The 25,875-nt window shown below is 48.9% G+C and overlaps 9 protein-coding genes across 9 annotated transcripts; 4 read left to right on the top strand and 5 right to left on the bottom strand.

Annotated features, from left to right (window-relative positions):
- Positions 1-258: 258 nt before the first annotated feature.
- On the bottom strand, positions 259-1,473 carry BP5553_05078 (SIS-containing protein; the record flags this gene model as incomplete). The annotated part of the gene is made up of 1 exon (XM_032013701.1): positions 259-1,473. One exon carries the CDS (start codon positions 1,471-1,473, stop codon positions 259-261), a length of 1,215 nt encoding a protein of 404 aa, XP_031870301.1.
- Positions 1,474-5,309: 3,836 nt separating this feature from the next.
- BP5553_05079 (Uncharacterized protein) lies at positions 5,310-5,606 on the top strand (the record flags this gene model as incomplete). Its single annotated transcript, XM_032013702.1, has 2 exons — positions 5,310-5,484; positions 5,515-5,606. 2 exons carry the CDS (start codon positions 5,310-5,312, stop codon positions 5,604-5,606), a joined length of 267 nt encoding a protein of 88 aa, XP_031870302.1.
- A 1,926-nt stretch (positions 5,607-7,532) lies between these two features.
- Positions 7,533-10,622, top strand: BP5553_05080 (uncharacterized protein; the record flags this gene model as incomplete). The annotated part of the gene is made up of 1 exon (XM_032013703.1): positions 7,533-10,622. One exon carries the CDS (start codon positions 7,533-7,535, stop codon positions 10,620-10,622), a length of 3,090 nt encoding a protein of 1,029 aa, XP_031870303.1.
- A 1,166-nt stretch (positions 10,623-11,788) lies between these two features.
- On the bottom strand, positions 11,789-13,383 carry BP5553_05081 (Uncharacterized protein; the record flags this gene model as incomplete). The annotated part of the gene is made up of 8 exons (XM_032013704.1): positions 11,789-11,934; positions 12,006-12,158; positions 12,259-12,366; positions 12,421-12,594; positions 12,761-12,901; positions 13,041-13,101; positions 13,186-13,198; positions 13,256-13,383. The coding sequence occupies 8 exons, from the start codon at positions 13,381-13,383 to the stop codon at positions 11,789-11,791; spliced, it is 924 nt and encodes a 307-aa protein (XP_031870304.1).
- Positions 13,384-13,959: 576 nt separating this feature from the next.
- On the bottom strand, positions 13,960-15,425 carry BP5553_05082 (uncharacterized protein; the record flags this gene model as incomplete). The annotated part of the gene is made up of 3 exons (XM_032013705.1): positions 13,960-14,109; positions 14,163-14,581; positions 14,633-15,425. The coding sequence occupies 3 exons, from the start codon at positions 15,423-15,425 to the stop codon at positions 13,960-13,962; spliced, it is 1,362 nt and encodes a 453-aa protein (XP_031870305.1).
- Positions 15,426-15,701: 276 nt separating this feature from the next.
- On the bottom strand, positions 15,702-17,039 carry BP5553_05083 (Uncharacterized protein; the record flags this gene model as incomplete). Its single annotated transcript, XM_032013706.1, has 1 exon — positions 15,702-17,039. The coding sequence occupies one exon, from the start codon at positions 17,037-17,039 to the stop codon at positions 15,702-15,704; it is 1,338 nt and encodes a 445-aa protein (XP_031870306.1).
- A 323-nt stretch (positions 17,040-17,362) lies between these two features.
- On the bottom strand, positions 17,363-18,249 carry BP5553_05084 (Uncharacterized protein; the record flags this gene model as incomplete). The annotated part of the gene is made up of 2 exons (XM_032013707.1): positions 17,363-17,746; positions 17,836-18,249. The coding sequence occupies 2 exons, from the start codon at positions 18,247-18,249 to the stop codon at positions 17,363-17,365; spliced, it is 798 nt and encodes a 265-aa protein (XP_031870307.1).
- A 180-nt stretch (positions 18,250-18,429) lies between these two features.
- Positions 18,430-20,876, top strand: BP5553_05085 (Uncharacterized protein; the record flags this gene model as incomplete). Its single annotated transcript, XM_032013708.1, has 3 exons — positions 18,430-18,734; positions 18,788-19,926; positions 20,017-20,876. The coding sequence occupies 3 exons, from the start codon at positions 18,430-18,432 to the stop codon at positions 20,874-20,876; spliced, it is 2,304 nt and encodes a 767-aa protein (XP_031870308.1).
- Positions 20,877-22,452: 1,576 nt separating this feature from the next.
- On the top strand, positions 22,453-24,033 carry BP5553_05086 (Transferase family protein; the record flags this gene model as incomplete). The annotated part of the gene is made up of 1 exon (XM_032013709.1): positions 22,453-24,033. One exon carries the CDS (start codon positions 22,453-22,455, stop codon positions 24,031-24,033), a length of 1,581 nt encoding a protein of 526 aa, XP_031870309.1.
- Between the last annotated feature and the right edge of the window lie 1,842 nt (positions 24,034-25,875).

Genomic DNA, 25,875 nt, shown 5'->3' on the forward strand with positions numbered 1-25,875 from the left:
CCCCCGGCTATTTCGATGTCTCGCTCAAAAAATCCCTCGCCTGCAGTCCCTAGTGCGTGCACGGTGAGGGGCGATCTAATAAAACTCCAAAGAGATACATGAGGCTGCTCTAGCTCTTCTATCTCAAAACCATGCCGAAACGGTGTCTTTACACCCAATGCAAACGCCGTCTAGTGCAGGGCCATCCAAAACCTTATTATGTATGTACCACACAAGTATCCGAGCGAGGCCTAGTTTGCGGGACATAAGATTTGTCGTTCAAGTCATTAGCTCCCCTATCTCCATCACTCCGCACATCTCGTCGTCGTCAATCGTAACCAATATCGCCTCATCACTGTACTTGGTTTCTCCGGCTGGAATTGTTCGGCGCATCGTCCTGATCCATTCTTTAGATTCGGTTAAGTCTAGATCGGCGGACATGGCGATCCATTCTTGTTGCGGTACGGTTAGTCCAGCGATGCACGTGGCTTGCGCTTCCATATCCATTGGACGGAGTTTCTTGATGCGCCGCGGAGGTACCATAACATCACCACTCATCCTGACCCATCCCGTCTCCGATTGATATGCCGACAGTATAACTTGTGATGCTGTGAGTGTACTTTCTACTTGTGGGATGTCCATGATTTGGATGACCTGGTCTGAAAGTTTCCGGGGCGGTTGAATTGCTGCACCAATCGCCCCTCCAGGGTGGTTTTTATGGAACAGATTGGATAGATTTTGGCCATGTAGCTCGCGCGCGACAGCAATTGCGAGAGCATCACCCAATGCAATCGCCACGGTGGTAGATATAGTTGGCGCCTTGACACCAAATGCAACCTCTTCTGGAATATGTATAGGTGCGGGCAACAGGATGGTGCTTGGCCGGTGCTGGATGATCTCGCAATCTGAAGGATGAACATGGGAGGTCATAATAATAGTTGGTAATAAGGGGTCAAAATGTGGCAAAAGGGCAAGTAATTCCGATGTGCTGCCTGAGTTCGTGATCAAAAGCACCGTGTCATCATCGTCAATTGTTCCCAGATCTCCATGCAATGCTTCGGTAGGATGCAAGAACTCGGATGGGACCTTGAGACTTTTCAGCGTCGCGACGAGTTTCACCCCGATATGCCCGCTCTTGCCAATGCCTGATACCACGAGTTTCCCCTTCCTTCCTTGAAATCTGGTGATTATCTCGACGGCTGAATTAAATCCTCTTCTCGCAATAGGATCGGTCTCGTATAACTTCGTCAGGTGTGCGAGAGAGGTGGCTTCCGTCCTCAGCACATGCAGGGCATTCGATAATCTCTGGCTAAAGGTTGAACATGTTTCCTGGATATCGGGCGGGGTGATCGAGCCTAACGCATCCAAAATAGGAGGATGTTCATCGCATGGTGTGGCAGGTGACGGAGGAGACGGTGGAGGAATCGAGGGTGGGTGCGTGGAGTTTAGGAGGTAGACTTCGCTATTCTGGACCGGGTGGTGATCCAGCGCCATAACGGATAAGGATTCAGCGGACGTTGTTGGAGGTCGCAGATATGGCGGCAAAGTGTCGACAGTAAAACAATGAACACGGCAATATCGCTAGAACGAGGGGAGTCGGGTTATAGGGGTTGAAAGTTGATTCAATAGCGGCCTCCAAGAAAAACGATACAGCCAAAGCAAGGGAAGACTCTACTTGACCTTGTCTTAACCGTCAGCCCAACTCCAGGTTGGATCCAACTCGCAGGTCGGCATTGACTTACAGACGGTTATATCCTCTTATATTTGGATCCCAAAGAGATATAGCAAGATGTCAGATGCGACTATCACCTCGATCAACCCTGTATAGTAGTATGTAGTGGTGGTGGTGATGAGGGGTCGAAGCTCAGATAGAACGAAATGTGAATTTCCGTTTACGCATCACCCGGGACGAGCTGGTGTCTGAAGCCATTGTCCATGGGGAGCAGCACTGCTACTATTGTAGCATACTCAAGGAGTGATTATATAAGAGAGAGTTGGGGAAGAGAGCGAGGACGAAGGCAAATAAAAGAGGGTTGGTTGTATGTTGCTGGGCTTGGATTCGAGGATCGCGCTGATGGGGTCCGCGGCACAGATTTTCTGCCGCAATGTATCGGACGCCGGCCGCGCGACGGTGCGACATTGGCGCCAACGACACCCTCTTCACACTCGGCTACAGCTGGGGCCGAGAGGGCTTCTGCGACTAGAGCACGCAATCGTCTTGTTTCTTTATTACTATATCCTACTCTCTCCGGGTCTCCTTCCTGCTGTGGGATCTGAGCTGCGCCTGTCCCCGCAAAGTCTGTGCTGAGAGCGAGTTGCGCGAAGTGATTGGCGCCGAGGAGGCGGACGAGGGAGACTAAAAACAAACGGCATATGCATGCATTGTGAGCATCATGGATTGATTTGAAAGCAACGCCGGAGATGCGGGAGTTAGATAGCTGGGAGGGAGGCAGATTTCTAACGAGAAAAAGCACACAACCACACGAATCATAGCAGCATTTCGAACATTCCGATGGCTGGGCGCCTTTCTTACTACGTAGGCTGTGTGTCATCGCTTGTATGCACGCAATCAGTGGGATTGTCCCTCCTGGGAGTATTCGAGCATCAGCCATCACCAGTTCCCTGGGAGAGATGCATCCAAGATCCTTCGACGACCCTTCTTGGCAGGTCTATATGATTACCCCAGGTCGACGCGCAGCTAGGCGGTGTGGCAGACGGGAGTTCCTAGATAACGTCTTGAAAGAGCGAATTAAGCAACGACGTCGCACACGTGTGAAGTCGCCATATACAGTACGGATTATCAAGCAGATATCAGACATCAGATCCAATCTGATAAGATGGCGCTCTACTGTAGTGATCGACATCGTAGATCTGGGCTTTCGGGGAGTGCTCGGGATCGCAATGCCGGGCACACTGAGTGCAACCCCGCCAAATGTGACAGCTCATAATTATTGATGGCAACATTGTGGTCTTTCTAGCCCACCAGCTCTTCGTCTTGGCCAAGTTAATATTGACCCGCTACAGGTTTCGGAGGCCTTCAAATCCGCATTCCAAGCAACATCCTTGGGCAGGTTGAAACGGATCGCTTTAGTCTCCTAGATCCACAACTTCGTGGATCAACTTAACGGCTTGAGCCGGAAAGCACTTTTTGACTCCGTAGTTCGAGCTAGTAGTCACCGCCTTCGTCCCAGGTTATTTTGCGCCGCAAAGAGCTGGATATGTCGCTGAGGTGACGGAACTCCATAGTGCTCTAGTTTGTTGGAGGCTATTTCTCACCATCTATGACGGGAGGATTGCTCTGAGCTTCCAGTATGAGTCGCCTACTTTTCAGTCAGCAGTTCTCTCCAAAACTTTAGCAATTCGGCTTTGTCACGCAGCTTCCCTCACAGAATAGACTAGGCAATACGGAGTTTGCCCATTTTGAATCATGGTAATAAGCCATGTGTCTATATCTACTAGTCAAATATGTTTTCTTAACCCAGAGACTTTGATGATACTACTTGCCATACTAGTGAATAGGTAACAAGGGTTCAAACCCCCCATTGGGATAATGATACCTAGGTCCAAGTGGATTCAGCTATCCACGGGCGATATTCGTATCAAGGCCGTTCCACGATATGCATACAGCACGACTAAGGGCTCCGCCTTCAGCCCAATGATCTCATATCTTATTTCATATGTCACCCTCCTTTCTCCCTTTCAGGTCTTGCTTGGTGCTCCTCCTGGCTAAAGCGGGCGGCGGCGGCGACAAGCTCTGGTCCGGGGTAAACCCAATACCATGGCCACGTTACCTTCCAGCCTCCCTTACCCTACCTGGTCTTCCTTAGGTACCTATGCAACTTTCGATAGATTAACTTCTGCTCCCGTTTCCCTGCCAACGGGGTTGGCATATCTATCAAGGTACCGAAAGCACTGGTCACGTGATATTTAGTCACGTTCTCCACTTTCGAGCGACTGCCGACTGCCAAGGCAGCAACAAAAAGCTTGACCGCTTCCAAGGCCATGCACGTGCCACCAGAATCCGGTGCTACAGTCCGTTTGCGGGGAAGAAGTACGATGGTGCTTCCATGTCGACTAGAGAGTAATAACGCGGTGCCAACTACCAAAGGTACCTACCTACCTTAGGTATTGAGTATCAAGAAACGGACAGAGTCGTCACTTCGTACCTTACTCTCCAACGATTGATGACCGCAGGCCTTGAATGATCCGATTTGAGGCAACCTTGGACAACTTCGCCGAGCGATCCGAGCAAAACAGGCATGTTCAAGGCTACAAGGTACTGTACCTTACTGTCCATTCCACTACTCCAAAGCCGCGATGCAGCCACAACTAGGTTATAGGAGTGACAAGTGAACGCTGTAAAAATATATACTATCAAGGGCCGGTTTCCCTTCTAGTTATTTCCCTTTTCCAAGTTTCTTTCTCTTGTAACTTGCAAACTGAAAACCTCATTTGGGTCCCGTGACAGCTGTCACCCTTGCGCTATGGCATATGCCAAGCCTTAAGCGGCATAGCTCCAGCAGCGGCTTTCTACCGCTGTCATCACCAATTAATTCCCATTCCCCAACCCTCCACGCTCTACAGTCCACCTTCCATCCACTTTCTCTTCATCTCTCGCTCTGACGGTCGCCTTGGAATACCCTCACAAAGCACTGTAAGTCTCAATTGCTGTTCTCACCGTCCTCTGCGTCGTTTATACACTTTGCGCCAAGACACTGGGCACGGACTGTCGTCACCTTATCATACCAAGAGGCTGTCTGCAGATCGCAAATACCGCTCGAAGCCGTCTTCGCTCAAGCTACTTCCAAGCTGCGCGAGGACGGCAATTGGCAATTTTTGTTGATTGGCAGCGAACAGAAGCTGTATTACATCACTGAGAAACGTCGCGCTTCAAATTCTATATCTTCACGTTCTTTGCTCGCAGCGAATATTCTGTTTATCGTCGCATGTCCCCGCGAAAAGCAGGAAGCCACAGAGCTAATAATTGCTTTCACACACAGATTACCCCAGGCACCACCACCCCGTTTGACCTCGACGGCCGTTTTCTAGCGAGAAGATACCCTCCAGGTAAGCTTCCCGAATTGTTACTTTTTACGTGGATTTCTTAAAGGTCAAGCTTTACGATGGCCAAGGACGCGATCGTGGAGTCGGCCCACCGTACTCCTTGCAAGCCTAGGCTGTATTAACGAGATCATTTTGTACAATTATACCCCCGTATAAATCCGAACTTCAGAATGCAGAAGCTGAAATCTAAACGGAGAACCGATGTTGGCGTTTCTCTAGATGGGACCTCAAGAGTATGCTGACACTTTTCCTAGCAATAATCTACAATGGCAGCCATCTCAACCTTACAAGCACGCGACGCTATGCACCAGCTGGTCAAGCGAAAAAATTGGGCCGCTCAGGAAGCAGGTGTCGTCCTCGTCTTCTGCATTGTCTTCATCGTCGCCGTCGGCCTCATTGGCCTCTTTGTCTCCCGGTGGTTCAGCAGAAGAAAGGCAGCTCGTACATCGAGCTAAACGACTTATTAAAGAGGAAGACGATCTATAGTCGAAGCCATTTCAAAGAAGGTGGTCGAGGTGTCAGAATGGAAGAGGGATGTTCCACGACAATCGCTGTTTATATGAGGCCGGCCATTAGATAATTCCCGGCGCATTCAAAATATCGGGCTGCTTTTTTTCTGCTCGTGGTGCTATGGAAGGTCGTTTTATGTATGGGATGAGCATCGCTTTATACTGGTCTGGTTTGCTGTACCTAATTCCCCGGGGACGGCACGGTTATTATTTCCGGTAACGCATGTCCCTAATTTATAACAATTTCTACAATTTCCTTTTATATATGGGGTACCTTATATACAATAAATGTTGGGAGAGCGAGAAAGCAGATTTGGGTGACACATTCGCGGCCCAAGGCTACCCGTATTCTCAGAATCTAAATCGAAGCACTTCATCCACTACCTTATATATACTATCGTCATAAAACATCTTCTACAATCCCAATCAAAGGTCTTCTTCGAAATATACATCTCTAGTGCATAGCATAGCGGACTTTTAGAAGGATTTTAGACTCAAGGTTCGGCTGTTTGCGGAACTATTTCCTTCCAGTCTCGCATCTTGCCCTATTAGCAACAAAAGTCGGAAAAAGACCGAGATGCGGACCAGTTCAGGCCAATTCGAACCAGCCGTTCCTTACTCTATCGCTGAATATCACTGCAATATTTATTAGGTCGGTGTTTCTTAGGCTCTATAGTTTTTGCCGTCGGCCACGCTTTTCCAAACGCGCCTAAAGAGTTTCCTCCGCGTCTGGCTTCATGTAGAATGTTTCCACGGTCTAGGCACCTTCTGGGCTTCACCTCCACAATGACGTCAAGCTTGCAAGTGCCACTCGAAGCTGCTTGGATTTGCTCGGTCCGAAGAAGCTTGATGGAAACAAGATAAATGGCCCCCGAATTTGTCACGGTCGCTTTTCAGTCCGCGAGGGACATATGACCGAGTTATCGAGCAATCAAGTGGTTGTGAGGCACAACGCAATTCGGGAACTGGCCAAAGGTGCAATGACGCTGGGGCCAGAGAGCCTAAAGAGAGGCATCAAATAAGGCAATTGCAACGTCGTACAAGCAGCGTGATCGTTACTACCTTTGTTCACATGATCATTTCTACTTATGCACCTTGTACGCCTATTTGTCGGACACAATCTCGTTGCTTTCTATTCCTGCTTCACTGCCTCGTTGCCTCTTTGCCTTTCCACCTCAAGTCTTTATGGACCAACCACAGCACAATAGGCGGGTACGCGACCCGGCCCGTTGTGGACTCGGGCGTATCTTAGGGGCAATTCGTTGAGCGTATCAACCTCGATAACAAGGCAATTTGTGCTTCCCAAAGCCAAAAGCAATTATCAATTATGCGATTTCTCCCCTTGTCAGGTACTCGAGGCCAAGGATTGCGAGTCCAAGGCGAATCGGGTCCATTGCCCACGCGAACCTGTCCGGGGTTGAGAGGAGTCATCCACTTCTGCGCGCTCGTCTATCGCTGCTCATCTTTTCTAACAGCCCGCTGAACTCCCCGCAACCTAGAGTCCTGGACACGCGCTGCGTTGATACCTGTTGCAAAGCGCATCTTTTTCGTTCTTTTCGTTCTTTCCGTCCCATATCTCCCTCTCCCTACGATTAACGAATTTCCTGCTGCAATTTACGCCAGATCAACCGCAAAAGCCCATGTTTCAGGAGGTTAGTGCTGCTATGTGTTGGCAATTGCCTAGAAATGGAGGTGCTGATTCGAGGAATAGAATGGCAATGCCCTCGATTTAGTTCAATTGCGACGCGTTTGCTGGACCCTGGAATCCCGACATATACCTACGAATCAATTTCCCGCTCGTTTTCTGCGTTTCCAGTCTGTTGCGGAATATCGATGTGCGCGGGGCTGTTAAGAAAGATAGAGGACGATAGCCGCCCGCCTGCGGCCACGAGCGCGACCTCGACCTCGACGTAGCCCTTCATGCAACACGACATTCTCGAGCTTTCCTTCTCAATCTTGCCCGTTTATCATCAGTAACCCATGGCTGCCAAATATCGTGTTTCTCCGGTTTCAAATACTCCACTCTCGAATAGATATATCCAAGATGATAACGGAACAACGGCCGGGAATACAAGGCTGCCCACGGGGGCTTGCAATTTCACGAATTTAAGTGCCGCAGCAGGTGGTGGAAGTGCCCCGAAATGCGGGTGTAGGAGATATTGGGATAAGGCATTGGGTTATCCAGAGGGGCAGGCTGCAAAATCTGGGTTTTGCATGTGTGAGCATCATGCCTGCTTTCATGATCATGAACCCGAAGACACCCACACGAACAAGACTTTGGGTGACCTACATGCTAGCCAGGGCGTCTCCTCTACTTCGAAGCAGCCGGATATCCAGCAGGTGCCATTTCGAATCGAGCCAACTGGAAGAAATCCCATCCAGGAGACCTATACTAGCCGACGCACTGCCCAAGAGTCCCAACTTCCAGATACCCTTCGATGGAGCCGTTCTATACCTGCTGGGTCCCCAGAGGGCTTGCCAGCGATCCCATCCCAATGTCTAATCCCATCTGACAATGGCTCGGGCACTTCAGGCAGTCAGACGAGATACCTCCGGCCGTTTGGTGGCCTAGGACTCGAAACTCTGAGCAATATACAGAAGCGTGACTCTGGTGACGTGGCACGAACCATGAAGGACCACCCCCTGACCGAGAATACGCGTGCCCTCGAAGTCTATGAGGATGCAAACGGCAATGCGTATATGCAGAGTATTACAGAAGCCGCTACTCCAAGTGCAAGAGCATCGCAGGATATTGAACCTGAATTTGCTAGGAATATATCCGATGTTCAGGATGCCCTCGAGAAAATTGTGGAAGAGAGTCGCCGACCAGCGGAATCTATGAAGAGGTGTATAGAAACTAGATCTAGTACCCAGGTCTTAATCAAGCAGTCGGATTCGGTTCCCGGAATGGATTCAGTTTCTGTCGTCAACGATCCGGATGATTTGTTGATTCCCAAGCTTCGAAACATCATCGGTCATATGGCCAAATACCCGACGACAGTGCAAAACCACGAGCGACGCTTGGATCTTTTAGAAAATGCGTCATTTACCCATCCGGCCGTGGAGGATCTTCAGGAAGGGCATAACATCATGGACATGCGAGTTGGTGAACTCGAAGGTAGATTAGAGGAGCTCGAGAAGGCACAAATTGCTCAAAACGATGTCAGTAGTGTCGGCAGTCAACAGCATGCCGCACCTTCTATTGATTCCAGGATTTCAACAACTTCATCTGCTATGGTAGTAGCAGCTATGCATCAAGTTGACTCATCTCGGGTTGAAGCTCTCGAAGCCCAGGTAGCTGAGTTGCAAGCCTCTGCCCCTCCATCTCATACCCGACCATGGGAGGTTGAGGTCGTCTTCCTTCCCTTTGGGTCGAATCTCATGGGGGTTTGGCCATCACAAGACACTCTAGCTCAACGTTCGAGGGGAAATAGTACGGCTACAGATGGATGGACGCAAACCCAGAATAATTCTCTGGCTGCAGCTCAGGCATGCCTCACTGCCCATGACCGCACTTCAACTTGGGAAAAGTCTATGTCAGATTTTGCAACCGATGATGCTTCGTCATGGCTCATGGCTAGGGCGTGCAAAGCTCGAAGCAGGGTGGATGAGCGACTTAGGAGCAGAGGACTAGTCAAGTTGATTCAGATCTGCGGACCTGATGCCCGGGATGTCCAGGCTGCAATGATGTCCGCATTTGGAGACCTTCCGGGCTTGCTCGCCGAAGACCCTTTTACTCAACACGACGACGAGAACAAGGGTGCCACCCCTAGTTTCCTGTCGAAATATCTTGGACTGCAAGCTTCTTGGGTTCCGTTACGGAAGTTGCACAAGGACTCATCTCTTCGATTCCTAAATCCTTCCGAAATGTTGACCCCAGCACTTTGGACGGCACAGTTTCTTACTTCCAGTGTCGCTATGCGAACATCTGGTACAAGACGCCTTTTTGTCACGCAGCGAGATAGTTATATACAACATCTTGGTCCCGCTACAGCCTGGACATGGCAGAAGCTGCGCCAACTGCCACGGGTCTATCAAGATCAGTCCAGTTTTGACCACACGCCGGAAGCTGATGCACATGAGCCTTGCTGGGAGTTTGATGAACGTCTTGACTCACCTCCTCTCAGCCTTCACTCATCATTCGCATCCCAGATATCGTCGTTAAGCATCCGATCATTTGCCCACAAACCTGCTTCACCGTCCAACCACTCCTCGTCGGGCGCTAGTACCCCTACCCCCAACGCCTCCTCCACATCTACCTCCGTCGCGCCACCGGCCGATAGCTCACTCTCTCCCATTAAGGGACGAAACCCTTTCCGCCCAATTCACATCCGAACATCCTCCTTGCCATCCATTGCTCCCCTCAAGTCTTCTCCCTCACAGCCAGGCAAACGACGCATTGCCTCCTTCGACCACGAAACACAGTCATCGCCGACTCGTGCCACACCATCAATACTTAACCTAACTCTAAAACGTCGTCGTATCTCCCGTTCCCCTAGCAGGCCATGCAACACCCCCCGCTGGAGCGTGGGCCCTCCTAGCCCTTTTGCCTTCATGGACGATATCGCGGAACCTAATAAGCGTGGGACGACTCCGTTTGCCTACGCAACACCGCACAGCAACGCTCCATACATCGACCCAAGGCCTAGGAGTGATGTGGATATTGAGATATATCAGGATGAATATGATGATGATGAATTAGGCAGCACGACTGATGAATTGGACCTTGGCGTTGACGAAAGCGGTGGCTGGGAACAAAATGCTTTGAGTGACTATGAGCCCGAACCATCTGACGAGGAAGCTTCCAAGCATAGTGACAGTTTCCAGGCTCGTCAACTTGATGATGAGTGGGAAGGTGTACAAGATTTGGAGGATGGGTCACGGCTGCCTGGAAGATTTGGAAGCATTCGTGAGGTGGCAGGTCATAGTGCAGATGTCGATCGCGATGACGCGCAGAGTGACGCGAGTAGTCAACCGTCTGAGTACCCAAGTACTCAATACGACATGTTCTCTCGATCCAAAGCTGGATTCAAGATCCATGTTGACGAGGAAGCTGATGCGGGTGTGTAAAACAGCGCAGATCTAGTGATCTTGCTATTCAGTCGACGGGCTTGGGGATCTTATCCCGACAATGGCGAGGCTTAGGAATTGGCAGGATCGGCTGGTTTTACTTCTCCTTGCATATACGAAAGACGTGTTTTGGATCTTTTGGGAAATTTTCCTATATATATACCAGCAGGGAGCTTTGGCGTTTTTGGGTCGTATCTGGAGAAAGTCTTTGGCGGTATTTCCTATCTGACATCTACTTTTTATCTGGGCTTGGGAGATTTTATTGCCCAATATACTATAAGAAGATGCGTGGGATCGAGGGCATCGCTATGGAGACGTTTCTTTTAGATATCTACCCAGTAAGCAACAAGGCAAGTAGGAGATATATATGCGTTGCTACTCCACTTTTATGTATATATAGGGGTGTTGAATTACATCTCCAGACTACTCAACTGAATGCAGTGTGGTTTGATTAGAATGTGTTCTGCCGCGAACTAAATAGGTTGAGTCACCGTGAACCGCAAATATAGTGCCTTGTAGTAATAGATAAGGCGCATAGCTATAATTCCCGTCGAGGAGACTTTATACTTCTTCTAACATTTAAGTCTTCAGTCGGGTATCTAGTTTCAGCTGGGGAGGCTAGGCTATTTGGTGCGTGCATCGCCATCGTTGTCGCTGGTTGAACTTGAGAAACCCGGTTGGATGGTGAGTTTTGTGTGTATCGAAGGGAGTATACGTAAACACTATATTAATAGCTTCGAAGCCATTGATTTACAGCTGGTAGGTTGGTAAGTTGACAGAAGCTGGCTGGGAAGGTTTCTCATCGCGTATGGATCAGTGTCGGCGAGTAACCTGAACTCCAAAATAGGGTTAGCGAATCATGCCTACAGTATATCAATACGATTCACAACCCCAAGAGAACGAAGTCACGAATATTGTGTCAAGAACAGTTTAAATTCGATTTCATCTAGCTCAAGTCTCAAGACTGCATTCCCCTTGGAACATTTCCTTTCAACCGCCACATTTAAGCAGCAACTTAGTAGTCTATGGGGTATCTTCTTTCTTCTTTGGTTCCTTTGCATGCAAGTAACAGGGCCCCATCCCGGATGTTTTGTCCTAGGAGCCTCGATATCAAGTCCGTCGCATCACCGCCACCAGATTCTAGAACTAATGATCCGAAATGAACTCTAAATAGTCTTCTTGAGCTTTATCCCCGCACTCTTTAAGAGGGGGTTTCTTTGCGGCGAAATAAAATACCCGGCCGGCCATGCAAAGCGACTCCCTAATGGTTGGCCGGCTTCTTCCGAGGTGAGATACTCTACAAGAGCCATGACTGTGTCCATATGTTAGTAGGAATACAAAGTTGATGCGGCAAATCATGGAGGCAAGGCGCAGGCAACTTACAGATATAGGCACCCAAACCAGTGAGTAGATGCCACCAGCCATGTAGCTCAAGGATGAAGGACCATGGCATGCCGATTGATCGCTTTGCGTTGGTGAGAGTCTTGCAGGTCGCTATGTCGATGTTCCAGAGGGCAAACCCGCTTGCGAAACACACTTGGGAGGATTTAGTAAATTGAAATCGAGCTGGAATGAGATATGTGATGATGAATTCTAGGAAGGGGAGTAGGAGTATATGAGAAACTGAGAGACATACTGAAGCCCCATATGCTAAGCCTTCTCACGTCCTTCCGCACGCCTGGATCTGAGACCCGTGCGTTGACGATAGAGGAGGTTTTACGGGACACCATTAATAACATGATTGCTATTATGAAATCATATTAGCATTTGGTATGAAATAGGGGTGGATGGTTCTTACCGAATACAATCGAATGCATAATCAGCTCATTTGTGACGCAATGCCAGATACTGAAGGCGCCGACAATAGTAGTGATAGCTAAACCGTAGTAGATAGTAGTAGCGAGAGGTTTATCAAAAGTAAGAAGTCGATGCAAGACGGTGGCTGTTGCGAAAAGCATCGAAAGGTCATCTCCTAAAGGGGCGTTAGTTCTATAAAATGAATGTTGGGTAATTTGAAAAAGAAAAGTTCAGAACTTGATGGCGCATCCCGACAGAAAGCTATTATATGACTCATAAATGTTCGACAGATAGATATAGGAGGGAGAGGTAAGTGACTTGAGAGTGGGAATCTAACATACCCCATTGCGTGTAATCCTTCAGAGTGGCATGGAAAATGCCCGAACCAATGCCAACAGAGGCGAGGCCTAAATACGGAAGATTCCTCAATATCGCATCGGCGCGATTTGAATTTCCCTTGATGCCATAGTAGGCGTAGTATACTGTGTGACATGCATCAGTTGTTATTTTCGCTAATAATTGTTTGGTGCTGGCTCCTTTACCCCGCAAAAGAATGGTGAAAATCTTGAGAGAGCGGGGCTCAAGAGTCAAAAGCAGCGCGACAAGGCAATGAATACTGACTGTAACCAAGATTCGTCAAGGTATTAATGAACTCTGCGAAATACTTCGTGACGATGTAATCCTAATGCACCCCATCAGCGCCCGGTCATGCAACGGGTACCCTGAGCAACCGGTGGCTTGGGTTATTCAGCTATCCCCCACATACCTCTTCGCAAAAGCTACATCGCCCCTGTCAGCTTCGTTACATTATTGGAGGCCAAGAGCAAGAAACCCACTTTGCTTGTGAATTAATCTTTCCCCAGAAAGCCGGATGCGGATCCTCTCTGTACGGATATGAAAATGGGTTCTTGTGGCTTGTAGCATTTGCCTGCATCACTGCCAGATTCCCTTTGTAGTAATCCATGATTGCCGAGTACTTGAATATACGAACACGAAGTGCAATACGTAAGACGTGTTCTTCTTTTGTCTTAATAAGAAGATTTTGTACGAATAATACAGGAATAGAAGAGCTCCGTTTAAGGCGATAAACTTATTTATTCCAAGTTTTCCACGTACGCGTACTTGTGAGAGAACGTGCCAGGCGACAACCGATAAGAGAGCTCGTGATAGGATAAGATAATGCTCGCCAAGACATATCAAGAGACTGGTCCTGACTCGGGAGGTGGCGTTGTGTACAGAACAAAGGCCCCCTGTTTCAACTCCATCTTTTGCACGACCTGTTCGAATCGTGTATGGGAAGCTAGATCTCGAGTACGTATCTCTCTAGAGATATGAAATTATTGTTTTGGATATTTCTATTAAATCTACACAAGGTTTCATGACTAAAGCCAGAGGTCCTTGAATATACCAAGCAAATGCCAATACCAAAACCAGAGCGAAGATTTCGATATTTGACGCCCAAAACCATGCCACGAGATATATGCCAACGCCATTATGTTATTATGCCTTCATAACCGCTCTCGGGACAATGCCAATCCTATTATGGCCGCATAATCCCAAAGCCACGCCAGCCGCCGAGGACATCGTTGAATCCCTTGGAGTAGCCCAGAGTTGCTGCGCAACCGCTCTCTTCCCTCACTGCTTCTGCTTTCGGCACCCACTTCTCCATCGTCTCTATCCTAGAAGTATTCTTAACAAAAAGTGTTAGCTGTGGTACCCACCCTTTTATTAAGCCCTACTTACCGAAGGATGTGTCGACAGCCACTGTGGAATCTGGTCTGCTTGAGCAGCCTCCATACGCTGCCACACGCCAACTGCAGCGTTTGGATCATAGCAAGCCTTGGACATTATCATTAATCCAATATAATCCGCTTCGCTTTCTTGCTTCCGGGAAGCCGGTCTCATCAGACCAAAATCCATCGCAATATCCCCAGCGATCCGTCCCAATCCACCCGTGTAGCCCGTGGCATCTAGGAATATGAGCGCCCACCGGATGGGAGAGAGCATAACGAGTGAGGACATCGATTCCGCAGCGTGCTGGGCAAGATTATGTGCTATTTCGTGGCCCAGGATAGCCGCGAGACCATCATCTGTCTTCGCAATGGGTAGGATACCGCTATAAACGAATACTTTGCCTCCCGGGATAACGAAAGCATTCTTTTCTGTGGCCAGTTAACTCAAGACTCTCTCAGTCTCCCTGCAACAGAGCGTACCTGGGGAATTAATAACGTAGACCTCCCAATTCACATGCTCTAGTCCGCTTGCCGGTATTAGCCTCTTCATAACCCTCTCTACCATCCTCGCCCTAGGATCCCAGCTAGGCAAAATAGAACCCTCCGCATCTGCCATGATGTTGTGATACAATATGTCCCCTTGTTTCTCCACAGCTTCCTCGGTATAGCAGTTAAAGCGCTTCCTTCCGGAAACCGGCACCTCCTCTATGTTGCTGAAGTAAAATACGCCGGCCCCCCCGACTGCCACAATCATTATCCATTTCGACGACCGGCTTCGGAAAGCATTGGAGACTTGTTGGGTCGTGATAAGTGGTTTTGCTCTCCGTGCTGCTTCGGGGTCATATCTGACATGGACTACTCTGCCTGGATGTCGCGGAGGCTGAGGGGAAGAGGGAGGATATCTCGGAAATTCGGATCTAAATCTTTGGCTTGGTATTGAGGATCGCGATATGGGCCATAATGGAGGGGAGTATGTTTTGGAACGAGGGAGGGCAGGGCGACTAGCTCGAGGGAGGGCTCGTAGTGAGGCCCGAAAAGCGGTCTGGGAGAGCATGTTTCGTTCGCGCTTGTATCGCCATAAGAGCTCGCGCTGGTGTCGAAGCGCAGCAGTCTTTCTGGTGCTGATTGATTCGTGAAAGTCTCCTCGGCATCGAGACTCGGCGCTGGGTTCGGTCACCCATGTGGCATAACAATCAGCCCTACGCCACGAAATATGGGTTATGAATTTACAATATGTAAGGGGCAAATGTCTCTGAGACATTCTCTTTTCCATTTCATGAATTGTTTCAATCGCTCAAGTTACCTATTAGGGGATTTCATCAACTAAGCTCAAGGTTTTAGAAGGTCCTCCATATTCAAATTCCACCCCAAAATACAAAAAAGCCCCAACTAGCAAAGTAGTACTATTTCCGTTGATTCATTAGAGGTTTCCCAGTGGTCAGCCCAGCTGAAAGCCAAATCCCAAACAAAATGAAGGGTTGTAAAGAGCTCAGCGATAGGAGGAGAGCAAGTATCCAGCCAATAGACTTCCTAGCATAGTACAATCCCTTTATTCAAATGTCAAGATCCAACCATTATCTTCGCGTTCATTTTTGCCATTCAAACCTCCCCAAAGAACGACCCCACCCGCATCCATATCCCCCAGACTCGAGCTGGCAAACCAGCCTCTCTCCCTGGGTACTAGGTTATGCACCTCCTCGCCTTCAACGCCTTCAGCATCCGATATATCTACCTGGCTCCAAAGCCCTTCGCCAGTCTCCCTTCCCAACGCCTGTAAAGTCGCGTCTGTAAGGCTGGCAGCGGTCATGCCTAGAGGTGGACATTGGAAGGCCCAAACATCATTCCAAAATTTGCCCGCGCCCTCATGCCCCTGGGTACTTGGATCCCTTTCACCAAACATCAGAATCAGATATTCTCGCCCCATACCGGTATTAATCGTCTGTAGACCAGCTACACTCCGATTTCCAGGGCAATGCATATTCTCCTCCTTGAAATCCAACGTGGTCCACCCACCTCTTGCGCTCAACCCTAGTTCACCAACCCCCCCTTTGTCGGTAAATGTCTGGAGTTCAAGCTCCAAGAAATCCAGCTTGCCACCCTGTTCTCCTTCGTCATTGAATCCTCCGTATCGGAATATCCTCTGCTTCGAGACCGCGATCGAAGTGCCGCCCCTCGGGTTTCCGGGGGCATCGGGATATTGCTTCCAGGTTCGACTCATGACATCAAACCCCCATAGATCATTTACCCTCCCGCTACTAAGACATCCTGCATGTATGAAGAGCGTCCCGTAGCCACCCAAATCTTCATCTGTCTTCGCGCCTTCGGCAATAGTTCCCGGTGGAGGGGTCTCCAGTCCTTGGTCGATAAATACACTTTTCATATTATCGGGTTTGGGTTTCTGGATTGCGACGCTCGCATGATAGGAGCGAGCTTCAGGATAGGGAGTTCCCTCTACCGGGTCGAGATATGTCCAAGCATCACGTCTCGTATCGTAAATCCACACCCTCCCGTTTTCCTCCAATGGCTCCATATCCGTTCTTCCTCTGCCGCCAAATATGAATATCCGTTCCCCAATAATTGCAGATGTATGCCCTACTCTCTTTTCTGGTACTTCCCCGCCAGCGGTTTCGGGTCGTGCTGGTATCGAACGGTAATCCGCCGATGTGACGGTCCCAGAGGGCAATGTGATAACGTGCATGTCATTGTCAACCGGCTCTCGTGGTTTAGTTTCGCCGCCGAATATGTATGCTCGTCCTGCGACCACGGAGAGAGAATGGGAGGACCGAGGGAGACCGACGGAGTCTATTCGTTGCCATTTCGCCTTTAGTGGAGGTACTGATGGCGTGAGACTGTGGATCACTTTTGCTGCAGCTGCTTTGATTTCCATGACTGGGGAAATATTGTTGAGATTCGAAATGCTTTAAGGTAGATTGGAGTCTAGAGTTGTATTGTGAGTTTGAGTTTGGGCTTAAGCTTGAGAAGTGGGTTGATAGCTGGAGGGAGGGGCAGCGAGGAAACATATTGAAGCCCAACACAACTACGTCATCCAGACAGGGATAAATATGGGGCATCATTTACAAAGCATTTTTTAGTACAGTAAAGTTCGAAATCGGCGTCAGTTGCGCACAGCTTCGACTATATCAAATCAGGGGTTTTACTAAATCAAGGAAAAATGTCTTAATCGGCTGTCAATATGCAGATATCACATGTTCACTTTCCGCCAAAAGTGAGTCCACTAATTCCGCCATTGATGTTCCCAACTTGAAAGCCCGAGTTCTGAGCACTGAACGTCACCGTAATTGAACCGCTCTGGTTCCCCGCGGCTCTCGCAACAGCTTCTTCCTGCGACTTAGACAGTAGCTCATTTAGTAGCTTCTGCGACGCTTTCACCCCCTTGAGTTCTTCTTCGAGTTGTCGTAATTCCTCAGTTTTACCTTCCCTGGATCCAGTCGCTTCATCATCATCGCTGCTGAGGTTCAGCTCTTCCAGCTTGTTCTCTAACACTACCACCTGTCGATCTGTAGTAGTAATGGCACCCTTAACCTCAGTCTGCTTTGTAGATATCATCTTCATAATATCTTCCGTGATATAGCCCTAGCGGACGGAACTGTAACTATTAATGCAAGGTTAGCTCATCTTCTGCACGGAGCAAGTAGAGTTGCTTACAAGGTCGCTATACTGACGACGGAATTAATAGTGAGCTTGCAGTTTGCAAGTTGGTCTGACATAGCCTTTATTTGCCCTTTCTTCAAAAATCCCACATTTGCTTGATCCTGCCATGCTAATTTTCTATTATTTGAGTGTCTTGTCCATCGCTGGAGGTCGGCTCTAAAGATATTGCATGCTCGTGTGCAGCTGCTAATGGTCGACTCGAAGTGCTCAGCTATGCTAGCGCCAAGTAAGTCCCAGTCTCTATCATTTACACTTTGGAGTAATTTGAGTGCCGAGCTGACAGATTCCACATCTTCCACAAGGCGCTTGACGGTTTTAGGTGCATCTTTGAGCTGCTGCAGATCTTCTAGAAGTAGTCGTGTGCCGTGTAAAGCTGGCACAATAATACCTACGGCACTAGCGGTAATGCTAAGTGGATCGGCCATTTGTGCTTGTTCATGATAAAAGCAAGGCTAAAATGAAAGTGTAAACCTTAAGCTGAGCGGTTGGAAGCGCCGTTCAATCTAATTGGAGGGCAACCTCGAGACGTTGCAGCTGAAGGATAGCGAAACTACATCGACACACTCAGCTGCTGTCAACCTTCGTCGCAAAACCGCTCTGCTACGATGGCATCCGTGATATCTTTTAACAGCTCTAACTCTGGCTTCCAAGCCGGAACAATCAACGGTCCGGTCAATACTGAGCATCATCACCATGCCGCTGCTGGTGAGTTGGGTCCGGACTCGAAGCTGACTGCCGCTGACGATCGCCCTGCCCTAGAGCGACTAGAAACCCCACCGAACCCGTCGGTCGTCATACCCTTCAGTCGCGACACAGACTTTGTCGAGCGAGGGATAATACTTGATCAGATCCACCAGAAATGCGCTGTCCTAGGGTCTCGGACTGCGCTAGTTGGCCTAGGCGGCGTCGGGTAAGGCCAAACGGGTTTGCAATAATACGGATAGTTAACTGTTGCGAAGTAAGTCGCAACTCGCTATCGTGGGTTTTCTGGGTCCACGCAAGTAATACCACCCGGTTTGAGCAGAGCTTTCGAGATATTGCAAACTGCGTCAAGGTCCCTGGGCGGCAGAACCAACAGGCCAATGTATTCCAGCTTGTGCACGACTGGCTGCGCAGCGATAGCAAAGGAAAGTGGGTTCTTATCCTTGACAATGTAGATGATGCTAGCTTCCTCTTCGAGGCTCCAGGCGCCAGTCAGAATAGGAAAATGACAGATATAGAGAGGATCAGCTCGCAACCGCTCATATCGTACCTTCCGCAATGCCAGAACGGGTCGATTCTCATCACAACAAGGACTAAGGAGGCTGCTTTGCAGCTCGTCGAAGAGAATAGCATGATTGCAGTGGAGCCTATAGAAAAGCCCCACGCAGTAGCACTACTTGAGAAGAAGCTAGGAATGCAATGGGACAGCAATGACAACGGCAACAACAATGACAATAGCAACAACAATGACAATAGCAACTACAATGGCAATGGCAACTACAATGACAATGGCAACGACAGTAACATCAGTGAACTAGCAGCAGAGCTAGAATACATGCCGCTTGCTATCGTCCAAGCAGCGTCATATATCTCCCAAAGAGCCCCGAGGTATTCAGTACAGCGGTACCTAGACGAGTTTCGGAAAAGCGACCGTGAGAAATCAAGTCTCCTGGACTATAAAGCAGGGCATCTTCGAAGAGACCGAGAAGCCAAGAACTCCATCATTATCACGTGGCACATGTCATTCGAGCACATACGTCAGAGCAGGCCATCGGCAGCTGACTTACTGTCTCTGATGAGTCTGTTTGACCGGCAAAGGATTCCAGAAGTGTTGCTTCATAACCGAGTTGAAATTGAGAGTCCTAGCCAGTTCAAACAAAATAATCAGCAGAGAACATGCTCTCGTCGCAACAGACGCCGTCATAGAGGCCAGAAACGAGATGGAAAGAGTAGTGGGCGCATTAGTGAATTTGAGGACGACCTGCTCACACTAAGAAACTACGCGTTTATCTCTGTCTCTGAGGCCCAGTCAGCATTTAAAATGCATGCACTAGTACAGCTAGCAATGAGGACGTGGCTGGAAGCAAATGGACAGATAGAAAAATGGAGGCGACAATGTTGTAAGGTGCTTTGTACCGAATTCCCAACGGGAGAGTACGAGAACTGGGCCAAGTGACAAGAACTCTTTCCGCACGCGCAATCTGTAGTAGTACAGCAACCTGAGGAACAAGACTCATTAAGAGACTGGGCTTCAATACTCTTGAAGGCAGCATGGTACGCGTGTAATACAGGAAAATTGGCAGAGGCAGAGAAGATGTCGGTTCAGGCAATGGAAGTTAGAACGAGGATTCTTGGTCAAGAGCATAATGATACGCTAAATGCTATGACAATGGTAGGCTGGGCGTATATGAATCAAGGCCGGTGGGACGCTGCCGAAGAGCTATTATTACAAGTAATAAAGACGAGCAAGAAGAAACTCGGAGTGGACCATCCAGACACGCTGACTAGTATCAACAACCTAGCGTCAACGTATATATATCAAGGCCGGTGGGACGCTGCCGAAGTTCTGCTTGTGCAAGTTATAGAGATGCGCAAAAATAAACTCGGAGTGGACCATCCAACCACGCTGACTATGATCCACAACCTAGCGTCAACGTATATGAAGCAAGGCCGGTGGGACGCTGCCGAAGAGATGTTTGTACAAGTAATAGAGACGAGTAAGAAGAAACTCGGAGCGGGCCATCCAAGTACTCTATCTAGTATCAGCAACCTAGCGTTGACGTATATGAAGCAAGGCCGGTGGGACGCTGCCGAAGTTCTGTTTGTACAAGTAATAGAGATGCGCAAAAAGAAACTCGGAGTGGACCATCCAAACACTCTATCTAGTATCAACAACCTAGCGTTGACGTATATGAATCAAAGCCGGTGGGACGCTGCCGAAGAGATGTTTGTACAAGTAATAGAGACGAGTAAGAAGAAACTCGGAGCGGGCCATCCAAAAACGCTGGCTAGTATGGCCAATCTGGCGCTTGTGTGGAAACACGTCGGCAAAGAAACCGACGCTATATGACTTCTGGAGGAATGTATACAATCACAGAAACGTGTCTTGGGACTTGATCATCCAAAAACTTTATCATCCTGCAGAGCTTTAGTTGAATGGAAGGCCGAGCAAGAGGCTGTTGAATTGTCAGTCTAAAGGACTATGGTCAAGATGGATAGATTAGATTGATTTGTCAAGAGTATAGTATGATGTTGGTACTGTATAAATACGCGTTGAGCAAGCAATAGAGCTGACGGTCCGTACAGCACGAGCAAAAGCATTGAGGCCGCTTTCGCATCTCGAAACTGTCTGCTACTGTACAGACAGGAGCCAGTCATCTGGAAGGCCCAGCAAAGACATTCTGGCAATAGAGGAAGAGAGAAACTGTACTCAATGCCGATATTGGGAGTATTAGCTAGTAATATTTAGGAGTGCGGCCGTACATTAAAGTAAAGCACAAAGTAGATGACACGATCAAGGAGCTAGAATCTGCCTCCACGTAAGTGCCGTGTAAAATGTAGGTCAAAATAAAATCATTGAGTGGTCGGAACTGAAGCCGATTTCGAACTTTACTATACTTCCCGGCTTTTCTTCCTTGAGTAGTAAAAATACGAAGTAGTACGCAGAAACACCAAGCACCAGGATACAAGCATACCGTATTTCTCACCAGTTAAAATCCCATCCGGTTCATTGGCTTAAACTTTCTTGCGAGAATCTCTCTGCAAGAAGGAGACTTCTTTTTCTAGCACCCTATAATGATGGCCCCAACTAGTAGTCCGTTTGTGCTTGCTCGGTTCTCCTGAATCTATTGCTTGAGATTTCCATTGGGATAGTACTGTAGCTCAATATATCCCATTTTAAGACCAATAGACAAACATTTTGCGATACGTGGGTGGCTGCCTAGGACCATATCAACGTCAAGCTCGGTTTACATACCTCGACGTTCTGTTGTGTAATGCCCTGATCAGCACAGCATGCCATTCCTTCCGTGCAGTGCTACCGATGAGATAAGTTCTGGCGCCCATGCCAACCATAAGCAGCTCGCACTATATCTGCTGCGTAGGCATTGTCATGAATCTCGGGGGTGAGGTGGAACATGGGTTATGAACTTAACGCACGTAAGACCATGGGAAATGCAGGGAGCAAGGACTTGCCCATAGCATCGACCAGAAATGGGGAGCGCTAGTCCGGATTAATTTCGACAACTCCATTCCCTATAGCTAAACTTGGGTAGGATCATATTAGACAACCTATAATAAGCACAGAGTAGATTATACGGCGTATGACTCTTATGGGCTGGCCCCAGCCGCAGTAAAAAATATAATTTGCTAAGACCTTCCTAAGTGGGAACCGTTACATGCAGGCCTAACTGCTTCCGCTCAAGAACAATACCAACACCGCACCTTAGACATTCTTCCCCAAAAGATTAACATTTCTCAATTTACCTTTCTATTCATGTGCATAAGCATATACAGGTATAAATACTATACAAACATAAGACTGGTATCACTTGTCTGCGAAAAGTGCTCAACGAACAAGTAGAACTTCAGTCTGCCCACCTTTGTTTTTGTTTCCCCGATTAGCCAAATCATTGAGTAACAATACAATGCCTGAAACAACATCGCTCGATGTAAAAGTAGTTTCGACCACAACCGTCTACCCATCATCTCACCAAACCTCAGAACCAAAAACAACTCCCCTCTCCATAATCGATTCCACCGTCTCCTACTACGCCCGGTGCGCAGCAATCTGGTACTATGACCCCCCAACCAATCCCCAGACCACCCTCACATCCACGCACCTTCAAGCAGCGCTCTCCGAGACGTTAAACGCATACCCTCAGTGGTGCGGGCGTCTCCACTACGCTTCTTACAACCCCAACATCAAGGGCCATACGAATCGCTATCGAAGAGTGCAAGTTACATTCAACGCCCCCACAGATATCGGAGTTCCATTCGTTACTGGGACATCTTCAAGAAATCTTTCGGACTTCCTCCCCGAAACTGAGGCACGGAAAGATTCGATAAAGGCATGGGATGCATCTCAAATGCCATCGAACGAGCTCTACCCCGCAACCCCACTATCTCTAAGTGGCGAAGCAACTCCTGAAGATGCACCAAATGTCACTATTCAATTGACGACTTTTGCGTGCGGGAGTACAGCAGTGGCTATCAATATCACGCATTCCCTAGCAGATGCGCAGACCTTATCTCAGTTCGCCAAGGATTATGCTTCCATTTCACGAGCTCTCATGAATGGGGAGCCTCTCCCAAGACTGTCCCCGATATTTGATCCTCAGCTTCTTGATGCTTTCGCGGCTGGGGATATTGATGCTGAGACACCAGATCTGGAGTTACAAGAACAAGCCCGTAAGCTGCCATGTCATAGATATGACAGAAACGCCCCCAAACTACCCAAGGATTGGGATACTGTAGCACATTTGCCTTTAAGCCCCAGTACGCCCATGCCTTGGGATGAATGGGATTTTAAAGCTGCAGTTGCGCATCGAGTGCTACATTTCGCTCCTAAAGAAATAGAGCACATGTACGCACTTGCCAGCTCCTCCACGACTAAAATCTCGAAACTGGATGCTTTGCTCGCACATATTTGGGCTCAGATCAACAAAGCGCGAGAGCTACCTCCAAACACGGTGACCTACTTAGATATGACCCTCGGGCTACGGGCTCGTGTCAACCCACCTCTGCCGGCCTCATTTCTAGGAAGTCCCATCCTCTCGGCCGCAATATCCACGGCGACTCCTGCATCGCCATCCATTGCCCCGTCCTTGTCGGGGATCGCAACTCAAATACGCAGCACGGTTCAGAGTTTCACACATTCGGCTGTTGCCGCCATGCTCCACGATTCTGCCTTTGAAGTCAGCCCACAGCGACTATGGAGGTGCTTCTTGGGCAGTAAACATGTGTTGCTTACGACTTGGTTGCATTTGGGGCTGCAGGAGGTGGATTTCGTTGGTGCTGGGAGGGGTGGCGGGAAACTGAGGCATGTTGCGCCTGTTATGCCTGCTTGTGATGGATTGGTGGATATATTAGAGACGGTTAGTGAAGAGTCTGGGGGGACTGCACATTGGAGCAGGAATGGTGTTGATGTCAGTGTATATTTGGAGGACGGGGCTATGGGGAGGTTGTTGAAGAACAAGGGGCTGTGGGGTGTTGGTAGTGAGAGTTGAAGCAAAGGGTTATTTTGATTCCCTAGTTGAGAAGTTGTGCGAGGTCACTGTGGTGATACTCGTATACCCAGGGTGGTCATGTGCTGAGGCTGAGTGAGATTCGTGGATTGGCCTGGGCTAACGCTTGCTGGAACTGCAACACCAACCACGGCCTATCAGTTCGAAACGATCCCATGCCATCTAAACCCCTAGGTAGCACAGATATATCACAACATCGCTGACAGCAGTGGGCAGTGAGCAGTGAGCAGCAGTGAGCGTCAGCCCCAGTCTCGCAAGTCTTCGACTGGAAACTATGGGGGCGAACACTAACTACCCAACTTTGGGGCCCCAGATTGGTGTTTCAAAATAACCCTCGTCATGTTGACAGCGAAAATCAAATCAAATCAAAACAGTCGCAGGCAAAATTGCTCTCAGATTGGAGATTTCCTCCTGCGGTTACCTGTGCCTCGTTTTCTCCACAGCACTCACTCGAGCAAAGCCAAGATGATCGACTGCGAGCGGGGTAATGACAGTTGCTGGAAATACATGATCAATGCACATGAGCATGCAGAGAAATGTCTTGCCCTTTTGTTTCCGTTACTCATCAGCCTGTTCATATAATCCGTAGGTTCCGTGGCAACCTGCTGGCTAACAAGGTGTCGCGTGCTGGATCCCCGGATATGCCGGAGGATGACAGCACCGCTCAGTAGGGGATGACAAAATATCAAGTACCTAGGTAGCAGGTATCGAGCCTTATGCACAGGATTTCCTTGCCGGCGCGCCGCTACCAAGCTGCCGTCTCAGCCGGCGGAACTCAATTGCGGGAGGCTGGACAGTTGTCCTTCTCACCGCGTCCCTGAGGTGGCAACATGCGCAGGTAGCACCTAACTTTGCAGCGAAGAGTTGCAGTGAGGGGGGGTCGAAGGAGTGAGGCTGCTCTCGGACTGGTAGCCTGTTGGTGAGGTGACGTTGGGGGATTTAAACCCAACCCATTATTGAAAAGCCCAGAGGGATTGAAGTTCGAACTTTACGGAGTACTGCAGGCATTATCCTAAGCTGTTTCAGGCTAGCGTTTCCACCGGCGATAAGACTGATCCGGCGGCTACTTATCAACTTATCAACTTATCACGTTGCCAACCTTGAACCTTGCGACCAAGTACGTAGGTACACAGCACCTTGTACACAGCAAAGGTTTGTTAGCACACCTTGGCGTATACGGAGATATCGGCTCTTTGTCTCTCGTTTGGGTACGAGGTACTGTATTATCATTCATCAACATGAAATAGTTAACGTAGTAACTATAGGTTAGATATGATAGGCAAGCAGTAGATAGTAGATAGTAGAATAGGACTGGCCCTGCCGTGATACTATTACCATACCATATGCCAGCCGGCATTTACCAACACGCTGCGGACGATTAGAGTGTACTGCAACCTGCTGATCCTGTCAGCATCGGCACCAGCATCCAGAGACGCCGTGCCCATTATTATTGTCCAACTAGCAAAACTGTGCCGGCAGCGGTACACTAACAAACACTGGCGCAGGCGTTGGTTCACCGGATCCGCCACCACCGCCTGTCGGCGCTGCTCTAGAAGCCGAGACACTTGACGGGGCTGACTACGTACTGTACGTATATGTACCGCATATAGTCCACTACGTATAGGTTTATTTATCAGCATCACTCACGCCTCTCCACCATGACACCGACAACCTACAACCTACATAAATAACTAGCCGTCTGTTCGCTTTCCATCACCCACGATTGGGCTTGAGCTCTCTCTCTTCTCTCCCTCGACTGTGTCGAATATACCCTCGCTGCTCACGCATGTTCTGGTAACTGTTAACAAGCCGCAACACATCTCC

The sequence above is a fragment of the Venustampulla echinocandica genome, assembly GCF_003357145.1.
Source record: "Venustampulla echinocandica strain BP 5553 chromosome Unknown scaffold_2, whole genome shotgun sequence".
Taxonomy (NCBI): Eukaryota; Fungi; Ascomycota; class Leotiomycetes; order Helotiales; family Pleuroascaceae; genus Venustampulla; species Venustampulla echinocandica.